The sequence below is a fragment of the Castor canadensis genome, chromosome 15 (genome assembly GCF_047511655.1).
Source record: "Castor canadensis chromosome 15, mCasCan1.hap1v2, whole genome shotgun sequence".
Lineage (NCBI taxonomy): Eukaryota > Metazoa > Chordata > Mammalia > Rodentia > Castoridae > Castor > Castor canadensis.
In genome coordinates, this window is record NC_133400.1 from 28,886,281 (window position 1) to 28,900,607 (window position 14,327).

Sequence of the window (14,327 nt, forward strand, 5' to 3'; positions counted from 1 at the left end):
AAATTCTGTTTCTGAGTCCATTTTGTAATCAGACAACTGCAGCACAAGGAGTTCAAGTAATTTGGTCAACGTCTCAAACCTGGGAAGTTGTGCAGTGTCAGGAGTCCCTTGAGCCTCTCCAGAGCAAGAGGTGTGGGTGATGAAGCCTCCTTTTTGCCCTGTGTGGCCTCAATACTTCTCCACTGCTGGAAACCTTTTATATAGGAGCAAGCCCAGGCTCTGCCATGCACAGTGAGAAGGGCAATCTTTTTTCTCTCTTTCTTTTTTAAGAGGTACTGGGGTTTGAACTCAGGGCCTGTGCTTGCTAGGCAGGCTCTCTACCACTTGAGTCCCCAACCCTTTTTTCTCTTTCACTCTTTCTTTCTTTCTTTCTCTCTTTCTTTCTTTCTTTCTTTTTTTCTTTCCTTCTTTCTTCTTTCTTTTTCTTTCTCTCTTTCTTTTTTTTTCTTTTTCTTTTATTATTCATATATGCATACAAGGCTTGGTTCATTTCTCCCCCCTGCCCCCACGCCCTCCCATACCACCCACTCTGCCCCCTCCCTCTCCCCCCCCCAATACCCAGCAGGAACATTTTGCCCTTATTTCTAATTGTGTTGTAGAGAGAGTATAAGCAATAACAGGAAGGGACAAGGGTTTTTGCTGGTTGAGATAAGGATAGCTTTACAGGGCATTGACTCACATTGATTTCCTGTGCGTGGGTGTCACCTTCTAGGTTAATTCTTTTTGATCTCACCTTATCTCTAGTTCCTGGTCCCCTTTTCCTATTGGCCTCAGTTGCTTTAAGGTATCTGCTTTAGTTTCTCTGCGTTAAGGGCAACAAATGCTAGCTAGTTTTTTAGGTGTCTTACCTATCCTCACCCCTCCCTTGTGTGCTCTCGCTTTTATCATGTGCTCATAGTCGAATCCCATTGTTGTGTTTGCCCTTGATCTAATGCCCACATATGAGGGAGAACATACGATTTTTGGTCTTTTGGGCCAGGCTAACCTCACTCAGAATGATGTTCTCCAATTCCATCCATTTACCAGCAAATGATAACATTTTGTTCTTCTTCATGGCTGCATAAAATTCCATTGTGTATAGATACCACATTTTCTTAATCCATTCGTCAGTGGTGGGGCATCTTGGCTGTTTCCATAACTTGGCTATTGTGAATAGTGCCGCAATAAACATGGGTGTGCAGGTGCCTCTGGAGTAACCTGTGTCACTGTCTTTTGGGTATATCCCCAAGAGTGGTATTGCTGGATCAAATGGTAGATCGATGTCTAGCTTTTTAAGTAGCCTCCAAATTTTTTTCCAAGTGGTTGTACTAGTCTACATTCCCACCAACAGTGTAAGAGGGTTCCTTTTTCCCCGCATCCTCGCCAACACCTGTTGTTGGTGGTGTTGCTGATGATGGCTATTCTAACAGGGGTGAGGTGGACTCTTAGTGTGGTTTTAATTTGCATTTCCTTTATTGCTAGAGATGGTGAGCATTTTTTCATGTGTTTTCTGGCCATTTGAATTTCTTCTTTTGAGAAAGTTCTGTTTAGTTCACTTGCCCATTTCTTTATTGGTTCATTAGTTTTGGGAGAATTTAGTTTTTTAAGTTCCCTATATATTCTGGTTATCAGTCCTTTGTCTGATGTATAGTTGGCAAATATTTTCTCCCACTCTGTGGGTGTTCTCTTCAGTTTAGAGACCATTTCTTTTGATGAACAGAAGCCTTTTAGCTTTATGAGGTCCCATTTATCTATGCTATCTCTTAGTTGCTGTGCTGCTGGGGTTTCATTGAGAAAGTTCTTACCTATACCTACTAACTCCAGAGTATTTCCTACTCTTTCCTGTATCAACTTAAGAGTTTGGGGTCTGATATTAAGATCCTTGATCCATTTTGAGTTAATCTTGGTATAAGGTGATATACATGGATCTAGTTTCAGTTTTTTGCAGACTGCTAACCAGTTTTCCCAGCAGTTTTTGTTGAAGAGGCTGCTATTTCTCCATCATATATTTTTAGCTCCTTTGTCAAAGATAAGTTGCTTATAGTTGTGTGGCTTCATATCTGGGTCCTCTATTCTGTTCCACTGGTCTTCATGTCTGTTTTTGTGCCAGTACCATGCTGTTTTTATTGTTATTGCTTTGTAATATAGTTTGAAGTCAGGTATTGTGATACCTCCTGCATTGTTCTTTTGACTGAGTATTGCCTTGGCTATTCGTGGCCTCTTGTGTTTCCGTATAAATTTAACAGTAGATTTTTCAATCTCTTTAATGAATGTCATTGGAATTTTGATGGGAATTGCATTAAACATGTAGATTACTTTTGGGAGTATCGACATTTTTACTATGTTGATTCTACCAATCCATGAGCATGGGAGATCTCTCCACTTTCTATAGTCTTCCTCAATCTCTTTCTTCAGAAGTGTATAGTTTTCCTTGTAGAGGTCGTTCACATCTTTTGTTAGGTTTACACCTAGGTATTTGATTTTTTTTAAGGCTATTGTAAATGGAATTGTTTTCATACACTCTTTTTCAGTTTGCTCATTGTTAGTGTATAGAAATGCTAATGATTTTTCTATGTTGATTTTATATCCTGCTACCTTGCTATAGCTATTGATGATGTCTAGAAGCTTCTGAGTAGTTTTTTGGGTCTTTAAGGCATAGGATCATGTCGTCTGCAAATAGGGATATTTTGACAGTTTCTTTACCTATTTGTATTCCTTTTACGCCTTCTTCTTGCCTAATTGCTCTGGCTAGGAATTCCAGTACTATGTTGAATAGGAGTGGAGATAGTGGGCATCCTTGTCTGGTTCCTGATTTTAGAGGGAATGGTTTCAGTTTTTCTCCGTTAAGTATAATGCTGGCTGTAGGTTTGTCATATATAGCTTTTATAGGAACTTTCCTTGTATTCCTAGTTTTCTTAGAGTTTTTATCATGAAATGATGTTGGATCTTATCAAAGGCTTTTTCTGCATCTATTGAGATGATCAAGTGGTTTTTGTCTTTGCTTCTGTTAATGTGGTTTATTACATTTATTGATTTTCGTATGTTGAACCACCCCTGCATCCCTGGCATGAAGCCTACTTGGTCGTGGTGAATAATCTTTTTGATGTATTGCTGAATTCGGTTTGCCATTATTTTGTTGAGGATTTTTGCATCAATGTTCATTAAGGAGATTGGCCTATAGTTCTCCTTTTTGGAGGTGTCTTTGCCTGGTTTTGGGGTAAGTGTAATACTGGCTTCATAAAATGTGTTAGGCAGTTTTCCTTCGCTTTCTATTTCGTGGAACAGTTTAAGGAGGGTTGGTATCAGTTCTTCTTTAAAGGTCTGATAGAATTCAGCAGAGAATCCGTCAGGTCCTGGACTTTTCTTTTTGGGGAGACTCTTGATTGCTGCTTCAATTTCATTTTGTGTTATAGGTCTATTCAGGTGATTAATTTCCTCTTGGTTCAGTTTTGGATGATCATATGTATCTAGAAATCTGTCCATTTCTTTTAGATTTTCAAATTTATTTGAATATAGGTTCTCAAAGTAGTCTCTGATGATTTCCTGGACTTCCATGGTGTTTGTTGTTATCTCCCCTTTTGCATTCCTAATTCTACTAATTTGGGTTTTTTCTCTCCTCATTTTATCTTTCTCTCTTTCATTCCCTTTCTCTTTCTTTTTCTTCCTTTCTCTCTTTCTCTCATCCTTTTTTTATTCCCTGAGATACTGTTTCTGTCTTTCATCTTGATAGACTTGAACTGTCCATCCTCCTCCTCAGCCTCCTGAGTACTAGGATTGCAAGCAATCATGTCATCACCAGCTGACAAGAGTACTGTCTAAGCACACATATCCATGTGCCTTTAGAAACCGACACATATGTATTTTCTGGCTATCTTCTATGTCTGGAATGAGACTGATGCTCACTTTTAGTGTTGATCCAGTTTGCTTTTCACATAAATGTACTTAAGGAAATATGAATCCCTTCAATGTAAGATATAGTGCAAATGTTTGCAGAAATGGCAGTCATGGTTCTCTGTGACATGAGACACAGAGTTTGCTTGTGGTTTCATGTGGGGAGCGGAGTAGGAGAAGCCTATGTGGACATAAGCACAATTGTACTCAATATTCTGCATGCTGAGTTCAGCACAGCTCCAGCCACAGAATAGGGCAAGAATAAGATGCAGAGCAGCTGCTTTTCCTAAGTGTTTAGAAGCAGGAACACAGGTTTCTCCTGTTACAATGTCACGCCCCTCCCCAAGAACCGTTGCTCCACCTCCTTGTTTACCACTGGATATAAAAGACTAGCTGAAGGAGGAGCAAGGCTTTTTGATGATGGGAGGGTTTTTTGGATGAAGGGAAGCTTTTGGATGGGTGAGGGGGTTTAATGGGGGGGTTTTGCTGAAGGGAGGATTATGAAGGGAAAAGAGTTGGTGAAGGGAAAAGAGTTGGTGAAGGGAAAAGAATTGCTGAAGGAGAATTGCTAAAGGGGAATTGCTAAAGAGGGGTTCATAAAAATGGTTGGCAGCTTGTGAGGAGAACATGGGACAGTGCAAGTCTGCACCGAGAACTTTATACATAGGCTTTAGAAAAGCTAAGCTAAAGAAAAGATAAGAGAAAACATGAGACAGAACAAGTCTAAGGAAAGAGACTTTAAAAAACAGAAAAGAAGACTTTAAAAGTGAGGTTTTAAAGAATAGAAACAAGAAAGACTTTAGAGGCAAGGTTTTAAAGAACTGTAAAGGAGTAAGGCCTTAAAGAATAAAGATAGAGAAAAGAAGCAGAGTAAATGAAGAGAATAATAGAGAAAAGAAGCAATGAGGCTATGTGCGTCTCCATCCGAGTGCCCAACACACCTGGCCTCAACTTTCTGTCTGTCTGTCTATCTTGTGTCTCTCGTTGCCCCCAGTTAGGCCCAGTTAGGTTCAGTAGTAACAGGAGCAAGAGAAAAAGCTCGCTGCAGCTTCATATTCTTAGTATGGATCACAAATGTTGTGGCAAGCATGAATGACTATTGCCTGGTGTGATCACAAACTTCTGTAATCCCAGCACTAGAGAAAGAAGCTGAGGCAGAAGAACCACAAGTTCAATTTGAGACTGGCCTGGACTACATAGTGAAACTCTGTCTCAAAACCCAAGAAAATGAAGCTAAAGAGTGAACGACTCTTTGGACCACAGGTCATGTGGTAGATGAGCATAAGTGAACATTCTCCCTGTTATGTATAATGATAAAAAAAGCAGTGGCTGCTCTAGACCACTTCCTGCTCACCATTCTCACTTCCTTAGTAAAGTCTTGTATGATTATGTCGATTTTTACAGCTGAGGAACCAAGTCATAGGGAAGTTACGTCACACAGCTGTAAGTGAGGTTTATACCCAGGGATCTGACTGCAGTGTCGTGCTCTCACCTCTGCCTGTGTGACCATGTCATATGAAAAAGGAGGATAAGTGTGCACTAAGATGGCAGTTGGCTCCCTTCACATTTCTCTGTGACCTCTCTGGGCTTCGGTTTCCCAACTCTCAAAGCCAAGAGCAAAATTGGCTCATCCAGAGGGCCATTCCAGTCTTGTGCTGAGACGGGCAGGACTTAGCATCTAGTGACTTCATGATCCACCTGCTGTCTAGGGTACATACATACCTTTACTTCTGAGCTGCATGAAGTCGGGCAGGTTGCTTAACTACTCTGTCACACAATGTCACCAACCCCTGAATATTCATTATCCATGTGAAAAATAAATGACACCAAGGGTGAAAAAAAATCTTAATTTCTGCAAAATACTGGGCAAGGGGTTTTTTTTTGTTTGTTTTACGGTACTGGGGTACCAAGCTCAGGACCTTGATCTTGCTAGGCAAGTGCTCTACCACTTGAGCCACACCCACAATCCTTTTTGCTTTAGGTTGTTTTTCAAGTAGGGTCTCACTTTTTGCCCAGGGCTGACCTCAGATCTTGATCCTCCTACCTATAGCTTCCCAAGTAGCTGGGATTACAGGCTTACTCCACAGCACCTGACTTGTTTTGTTGAGATTGGGGTGGGGGGGGATCTCACTAACTTTTTTGCCAGAACTGGCCTCGAACCAAGATCTTCCCGATCTCCACCTCCTGAGAAGCTGGGATTATACAGTCTTATTCTAGATCATTTTGTATTGGAGGACATACACACGGACTTGGACCCAGATCAGCAAGGGTTTTTGTTGTTTGTTTTTTGTGGCAGAGTCTCACTATGTAACCCAGGATAACTTAGAACTCACGATCCTCTGTTTTGGCCTCCCAGGTGCTTGGATTGAAGGCATGCACCCCCATGCCCAGCTATGACATCACTCTTTGGCTATAGCTAGGAGACAGACCAATTTCTCTCTTAAAACCTTACACAGCAATATAATCTTCTTTTTACAAATGAGGAAAGGAGGCTCAGAGAAGTTGAGCAGTTTGGTCACACCATATGACCAGTAGGGGATGAAGTGAGCAGGGAACCAGGACTGTCTGACACCAAAACCCATGCACTGGTCATAAATGCTCTTCTGACACTCTTTTCACAAGGTATGTGCAGGTAGGAAAGGTGCAGAGTCCTGGGTCATGAGGCTGTTTTTCCTCCTTCTTTGAACAAGTGTCCTTCCCTCAACAAAGAGCCAGGGGACTAACTGGGGCCACTAGATGCATGTCACCTAGAGCCTTACTCCTTCCGCATGACACCACCACATCCTGGAAACTGCACAGTGTCACATCAGTCCTGCATAGGCAGAGAGAAAGTTCTTCATCTGAAATACATATTTTTCTATATGATCTCTTGCCTGGACAATGCAGAGTTGTTCTCTCCAAATCCCATCACCTAACTGGGTTGAAGTAATCAATAAGTGAAATTTGAAGGAGAAGCAGATTTCAGTCTGACTTTGGGAGGTATTAATAAGGATCCAAAGCCAAGCCACAACAGGAGATCCCAGGGGTCAGAGTCACTCAGCACTGTGGCCTTCAGTGGCCAGGCAAGATTGCTGTGGATGTCCAGTCTGGTGCTGCTGCAGAAGTGTGTGGGGTTCACACCCAAGGACTGTGCTGGGAACTGTTCCCCATCTGTGATGTGCACCCTAAAACAAACGTGTAGCATTTGCAATTCCTTAGTTTGAATTAGCTGTTCCATTTTTAACAGAGAATCTGAAGCTATGACAGGTCACTCTCGTGACAGCAAGACACTCAGGGTGTAAGGCTGAGTGTGGTCCCAGGATTCAGGTCTCTAGACTCCCAGTCTTTTCCTCTGTCTCAGCTGTGGTTCATGATAGTCTTCATTTCCAAGGCACACAGTCAGAATAAAGTCACTGAGTTTTATTGTCGTTTACATATTTCACAGCAGAATGAATGTAGCAAATGGGTCAGGGGTGTATGACAATAAATACAGATTTGTATAATTGCTCTATTCACACGTGGGAGCAGGGCCATCCCCACATTAGGCACAGCAGCTGCAACTTGTCAGATGCCCCTGTGCAGACACAACTCAGGGCACACTTGGCACAGCCCACAGCAGGGGCAGCAGCCTGGGGAAGAAAGGGGAGAGTGAAGAATGATGCAGATTAACCAGCATCTCCTGCCCCAACAGGAGCTCTGTCCCCAGCCCCACAGCATCCTTAGGGTGACATGCTAGGTTAGGAGACAGCTGGAGGATCTCTGAGGTTAAGTTCTGACTACAAAACTCATGAACTCCACCTGAGTGCAGGATAGTATAGAAAGCCTAGAGAGTCAGTAATAGGGCCCACAGGGAAAATGAGACCAGGCCCTAGAACCAAGCACTTAGAAGGGAAAAGTCCTCACGGATCAGGCCTGTGCTGGCTGCCTGGTGAACTTTCTGGGCCTCAGTTTCCCATTACAGAAATCACCCATCCCTGAGGTTCTTGCTCTAAGGCAGAACCAGATGTGAGGGGGAAAAGGATGTGGGGAGGCAGGTTACTGGCCTGTTCCTGCCTGCTGGACACCCTCAGTCTCCCAGAAAGGCCCCAACTCACTCTTCTTACGGGAGGTGCTTTTGCATTCTTGGCAGCTGCAGGAGGTAGCACAGGTGCAGGAGCCTCCTGTGAGGAGGAGAAGACAGCAATGAGCTACAGAGAGACGCAGGAGACACAGAGCTCAGTTGCCATTCTACCAGCTCAGGACCAGACCTGTCCCACTCAGGGCACAATGAGTAGCAGCTCTACTTCTCTCCCCACAGGCTAGGATAGGTCTTCTAGGTCCTGAACCAGAAGAGGAATGACACTGGTCTCCCCTTTGGTACAGGCACCTCAAAGGCTAGTATGAAGTGCAATTTCTTAAGAAGTCACATCTATATTAAAGTCTGGCTAGAACATCATCATTGAAGGTAGAACCAATATCATATTGGGCTGTCTTTGGCCCTTCGGCTGCTAAGCCATTTATCTTAACTTTTGTGTCTGACCTGACCTCCTCGTGACTAGTAGGTAAAACTCTTGGAATGTATTGCTAAGTTTAGCAGAGCTCTAGCATCATCAGCCTTAATGCTAAGATGCCATGAGGTAACGTGGAAACTTGCTCTGCTCTAGTGTCCTACCTGATGCCACATCAAGATATTCAGTAAATGTACTGATTTATGACTTGCTTTTGTTCTTGACTAAAACTGTCCGTATCACTGTAATCACTTCCACCTCGAAGCATGTCATTCGGGGTAACTTGAATACCTGTTCCCTGACCATGGACACTCATATTTGACCCAAAATAAACACATTTTCTTGTTTCTTTCAAAGCAGAGCCTTTATTTTATGTGGAAACTGACAGAGCCCCAGCTGTTTGGGTGACATGGAGTAGACATGATAAGTCTGGGTACCCTTGCCTCTGACTTGGGAGCTGCTGGAAGGCACTGGCCAGAGACCAGTGGCTCATTCCTAAAATCCTAGCTACTTGGGAAACTGAGATTGGAAGGGTGGCAGTCCGAGGCCAGCCCAGTCAAAAACTTCTCCAGACCCACATCTCAACCAATAGCTGGGTGCAGGGACACACCTGTCATTCCAGCCATGACCAGAAGCTTAAAATCAGATGATCTCAGTTCAATCAATATCCTGGGCAAAAAGCAAGACCCTATCTCAAAAATAACCAAACAAAAAGAGCTGATGAAGTGGCTTAAATGGTAGAGAGCCTGCCTGGCAAGCATGGAGCCTGAGTTCAAACCCCAGTACCCCTCCCCCTCAAAAAAAAAGTAAAAGAGAGAAGAGGGGAGAGAGAGAGAGAGAGAGAGAGAGAGAGAGAATATGAGAGAACTACAAAGTAAATGAGTCCTTTTCAGCCACAATAGGTATTAAATGTGATGTAATGCCAGCCAAAGCTGGTTTCAGGAGTGTCTGTTACTTTCTTGGCCTGAGGCAGGATTCCTGGAGCATCGCTCTGTGCGCAAGGGCAGACCTGACCCTTTGGATGACCGATCTTGTGCCAAGGCTGTCTTTCCACGTCCTATGTTCCTGCAGTCCCTCAGGCTCTTCCCAATTTCTCCAGGATTGCTGCCGCCACCCTACCATCCCCGAATTTTCCTGGAACTGGACCCAGGGACATCTTGGTTGTCCCAGAGGATCCTGAATCAGTGTGCAGCCCCAGGCTGGATCAGTGCTGGCGGGAGCAGAGAGCAAGGGAATTTTGAGCAAAGACTAGCGTGGATGTGACTTTCCCTTCCCCTGTTGCCTGTAATTGTCTCCACCTCAGTCAATTCATACTGTGCACCAAAACAGGTGAACATGGACCTGCCTCTGTTCCTTCCATCCTCCCGATCTAAGGAGATATATGGCCACCTTATCCATCCTCCTTTGCATAAAATTCTCCAGGCTGCCAACAGCCTATCCTGGCCCACCCACCCCCAGGATGGCAGTTCTGAAAATGGGAGATTCCTCCAAGGGAAGAATCATTGTAGGTCATATGCAGACCCTATATAAATAAAGCAGGAAATGTGGTTATTTCCCTGCCAATATTCCTATTACATAACATTTGGCCTGTGTCAGGCCGCCTCCTCTCTATTTAATTGTAACCACCCAACATTAAAGAGGAGATAGAGCTGGGTGCTGGTAGCTGGTGCCTGTAGTCCTAGCTACTTGGGAAGCTGAGATCAGGAGGATCATAGTTTGTGAGACCCTATTTCTAAAACACCCAACACAAAAAGGGGCTGTCAGAGTGGCTCAAGTGGTAGAGCATCTGCTTTGTAAGTGTGAAGCTCCGAGTTCAAACCCCAGTCCCACCAAAAGAGAAGAAGGGGGAGGGGAGATGGTGTAATAAGCCCATTTTTCTAATCTGCCATCTGCACCAGTTGCCAGGCCTCTGACTTCTGAGCTGAGTAACCTTGGGCAGGTTGCTTAGCCACTCAGAAAGATAACACCGTTACTCCAGCCCCTGCTCTTTCACTCTCTCATGAGGCCACAGGAAGTTCAAATGATACGAAAAGTTGGCAAGCCTTTTGTGTTTGTCAGAATGCTATGGCATCATCATATCAAAGAGGACTTTGTGCAGGTCAACCACACTTCCCTACTCTCCACTCATCCTTCCCAGCCAGGTCTTTGCTCTGAGCTTGTTGAGAGAGGAGTCTCTCTCCAGAAAGTCCATGTGGAGCTTGGTGTGGTGGTGCATACCTGTAAACCCAGCACTTGGGAGCTGAGGCAGAAGATCCTGAGTTTGAGGTCAGTCTGAGCCGGTATCCAAAAAACAAAAGCCTTTGTGAACAGAATGATCATAGTTGTCACTGTTTACTAAGCCAAGCCAGGAACCAGGCCACTTATTTATTTATCTATCAGTACTGGGGTTTGAACTCAGGGCCTATACCTTAAGCCACTCCATCAGCCATTTTTTGTGATGGATTTTTTTCAAGATAGGGTCTCACAAACAAATTTCCCCAGGCTGGCTTCAAACTGTGATCCTCCTGATCTCTTGCCACTTCCCCACCCCACCCCGTTCCCCCCAACCCCAGCTAGGATTACAGGCATGAATATGTGATAATTTGATGGTTGGCAGCTGGGGGCTATCAGCAGCCAGGCTTTAACTTCTGCACGAGTGGCACATGAGTGACAAAACAATGGTAATTTCAGGGCTCAGTCTGGTGACAGAACTGGAGGCTCAAAGAGATTCAGTGACTTGCCCAGACCACATGGCTAGTAAGAGGTGAAATGGGCTGTGAACCAAGATTACCTGACACTAAAACCCATGCACTTGGCACAGGCAACCCTTTGAAGTTCCCTTTTCTCATGGAAAATAGAACAGAGGGCAAGATTGGTCCTGACTCCTGGCCAAGGGACTTACTGTCCTCTTTGAACATCAAATAGCATTAGCTCAACAGCCAGAGGCACTAACTGTTGATTTTAATTACAAGTCACCCAGAACCTCACTTCTTCCTAACAAACACCACCACCCCTCCAAACTGCAGACTCCACCTCATCCAGGTCTGCAGGGGCGAACTGAAAGTTCTTTTGGATTGGGGCTCCTGTCCATCCACCTTATGCTGAGTCCCTGCAAACCCAGCCACTTTGCAAGTTTGAAGTAATCAGGGACTGGAATCAGCCTGACCTTAGGAACTTCCAAAGATTCAACTTCCAAAGATTCACAGCCAAGTCACAACAGGGAGCTCTCAGGGATGAGGAGCTTCCTGTCAGTGTCCTTGTCCTGCCCAAGACTGAGGGTTCCTTGCCAGCCCAATGAGCCATGTGATCCTTTCCAGTCTGCAGTACACATACTCGTATAAATGTATACTTTTCTCATTTTTATTTTCTTCAAATGTTTAAGTTTTCTTGAATCAAAAAATTGGGTTTTTAAGCCAGGCGCTGGTGGCTCAAGGCAAGACTCTGAGAGGAGTAGATTAGACGGGGCTGCTTGGCCAGCTGGGCTGGGGGCTGGAAGGGCTGGTTTGGTGGCTGTCAGCAAGGCCTTTACTAGGTACAACTTCTGAAATGGACTAGCAGATCTTGGAGATGGGTTTTGGCGTGTAAGCCATTATTTTATGAATTGTTACTAAAAAGTTAGTCATATAAGCCAGAGCCAGTGACTAACGCCTGCAATCCTAGCTACTCAGGAGGACTGTGGTTCAAAACCAGCCTGGGCAAATAGATTGTGAGACCCTATCTAGAAACCACTCATTACAAAAAAGGGCTGGTGGAGTGGCTCAAGGTGAAGGCCCCGAGTTCAAGCCCCAGCACCACTAAAAAATAAAGGAAACTGGGTTTTTGACCAGGCACCAGTGGCTCAACTCTATAATTCTAGCTACTTAAGAGGCTAAGATCAGGAGGAGCTCAGTTTGAGGCCAACCTGGAAAAACAGTTTGAGATCCCATCTGCAAAAATAACCAGGGCAAGCTAGGCTGGAGGTGTGGCTCAAGTGGTAGAGCACCTGCTTTGGAAGTGAGAAGCCCCGAGTTCAAACCCCAAACCCACCAAAAGGAAAGTTTTGTATTTAGGGATATATAGCTCAGGCCGGCCTTAAGCTACAGCCTGTCTCCTCTTTCCTTTGCTGGAGATTAGGTGTGCAACTTGAGGCCCAGCTCCATTTGAGTCCCCCCGCCCCCACAAAGCCTTAACTTTTTAAACCAAAGTTTAGTCTGTGACTGGTAAGTTTACTCACTCACACCTGGGAATTTGAGCTCTATGTAAGATTCAAGCAACTGCAGTTGCATTTCACACCTGTAGTCACTTTTTTTTGGTTTTAAGACAGTCTCACAGGTAACCCAGGCTGGCCTAGAATTCTCCATCCTCCTGCTTCAGCGACCGGAGTACCGAGATACAGGAGTGTACCCCTCCACCCCCCCACCCCTTTTAAGCGTAAGACTCGAAGAGTTACTGTAGTTGGAAAGAGAAACTAGAGGATGAAAACTATGGATAGAGAAGTTTCTGTGTGAAGGGGATTCTGTTTGCCCCACCCTTCAAGTTCTATTTCAGGGGAAAATGGAGCCCAGTGAGGTGACTTAGCTTGCCTGGGTACGCTGGTGCCCCAGGTCCCTGCACTCCCAGTTCAGTTCCTTTATTTTCAACTCACACGAAAAAAACCAGTGTCTGAATCAAGCCAACCAACAGTTTTTATTATCAGTCACATACTTCACAGAAAGGAATGTACCAAACGGGTCAGGATTGTAAAAAACAAAAACAAGGGTTTGTACAGTGAGTAGTATTCACACGTGGGAGCAGGATTTTCCCCACATCAGGCACAGCAGCTGCACTTGTCAGATGCCTCTTTGCAGACACAGCCCTGGGCACACTTGGCACAGCCCACAGGGCAGCAGGAGCAGCAGCCTGGGGACAGAGAGAGATGATGAGCACTAGGAAGAAAGGAGCAAGAATTCTCACCCTCCCGAATCGGGATCAGCACGAGCTCGGGCACCCTGGTGTAGCGGCTAGGCAAGGGCTGGGGGCGGTGAGGAGGAAAGGGCAGCGCGGACCGTACTCACTCTTCTTACAGGAGGTGCACTTGCACTCTTTGCATTTGCAGGAGCCGGCGCAGGCGCAGGGTCCATCTGCAAAGAGGGAAGTTAGAGCGATCCTGATACCTGCACGCAGAGCTGCATGCTAGGGGCTCAGGTGCAATCCCTCCGTACACAAATAACTCGTGGGAGCTGGGACAAGCCACTAACTCAACGGCCCATTAGCAAAAGGGGCTCGGACCTGGAATACAGCCAGACACTAAGATGCTTTCCTGAAATCGGGTAAGCTTAAAAAAAAAAATTTAAAAAGCCAGAAACGCCCTCCCCTAGTCCCCCATACCGGTAGCACAGGAGCAGTTGGGATCCATGGTGAACCGAATAGAACTGGAGTGCGAAGACAGACGCGCGCAAAGGGGCTGGAACTCGGAGGAGGCGTGGTGGCGCAGGGAGCCTGGCGTCCGGCTTTTAAAGCACCCAGGAGCCGCGTCGAGCGCAAAAGCTCCGCCCGGGCTGGTCCAGGTGCCGCGTGCACCCCCCCCCCCCCCCCCCCCCGGCTGAGTCACATCGCGCTTCGCGCGGCACACGGGGCCGAGCGCACCAGGCTCTGCACACCGGCCGCGGGGGCGCCGATTCCCAGAACCCGCCCCACGTGCGCGCCCGGGCTGTCTTGGCGCGCAAGGAGCTGGGTGCAGAGCGAGAACGCCGTGTGCCGACCGTGGTGACGTGCGCCAAGTCCCCTGCCGCGCCCCGCCCCCTGAGCACGGCTTTCTACTCGCTGTTCCGCGTCCCAGCCTGGATGAGAGCAGGTCTTTGGGATCCTGCTATCAGGAAAACTTGATTGCAAGTGCGGACAGGTTACCAAAAAGTACCAGTCCACGCTTAGTCATGTTAAACTCTCGTGGATGACAAACCTACACTGTTTGTTGAGTACTTTAGTAAACCATGGGGACTGTAGCAAATGCACTACGTGTAAGATCTCTTTTAATCCTGTAACAACCCATTGGGT

At 45.7% G+C, this 14,327-nt stretch overlaps 1 protein-coding gene across 1 annotated transcript; it reads right to left on the reverse strand.

Moving 5' to 3' along the window:
* Window positions 1–12,961: 12,961 nt before the first annotated feature.
* On the reverse strand, window positions 12,962–13,818 carry LOC109700384 (metallothionein-2). The gene is made up of 3 exons (XM_020185546.2): window positions 13,662–13,818; window positions 13,349–13,414; window positions 12,962–13,193 (listed from the first exon to the last, which is right to left on the reverse strand). The coding sequence occupies exons 1-3, from the start codon at window positions 13,687–13,689 to the stop codon at window positions 13,102–13,104; spliced, it is 186 nt and encodes a 61-aa protein (XP_020041135.1). The 5' UTR covers window positions 13,690–13,818; the 3' UTR covers window positions 12,962–13,101.
* Window positions 13,819–14,327: the final 509 nt, after the last annotated feature.

Bases quoted from the DNA above. Each gene is read 5' to 3' on its own strand.
- LOC109700384 (XM_020185546.2), bottom strand. From the start codon at position 13,689: ATGGATCCCAACTGCTCCTGTGCTACCG. The intron at 13,415-13,661 runs GTATGGGGGACT...CCCTCTTTGCAG, and splicing joins CAACTGCTCCTGTGCTACCG to ATGGACCCTGCGCCTGCGCC. The intron at 13,194-13,348 runs GTGAGTACGGTC...CTCTGTCCCCAG, and splicing joins GTGCACCTCCTGTAAGAAGA to GCTGCTGCTCCTGCTGCCCT.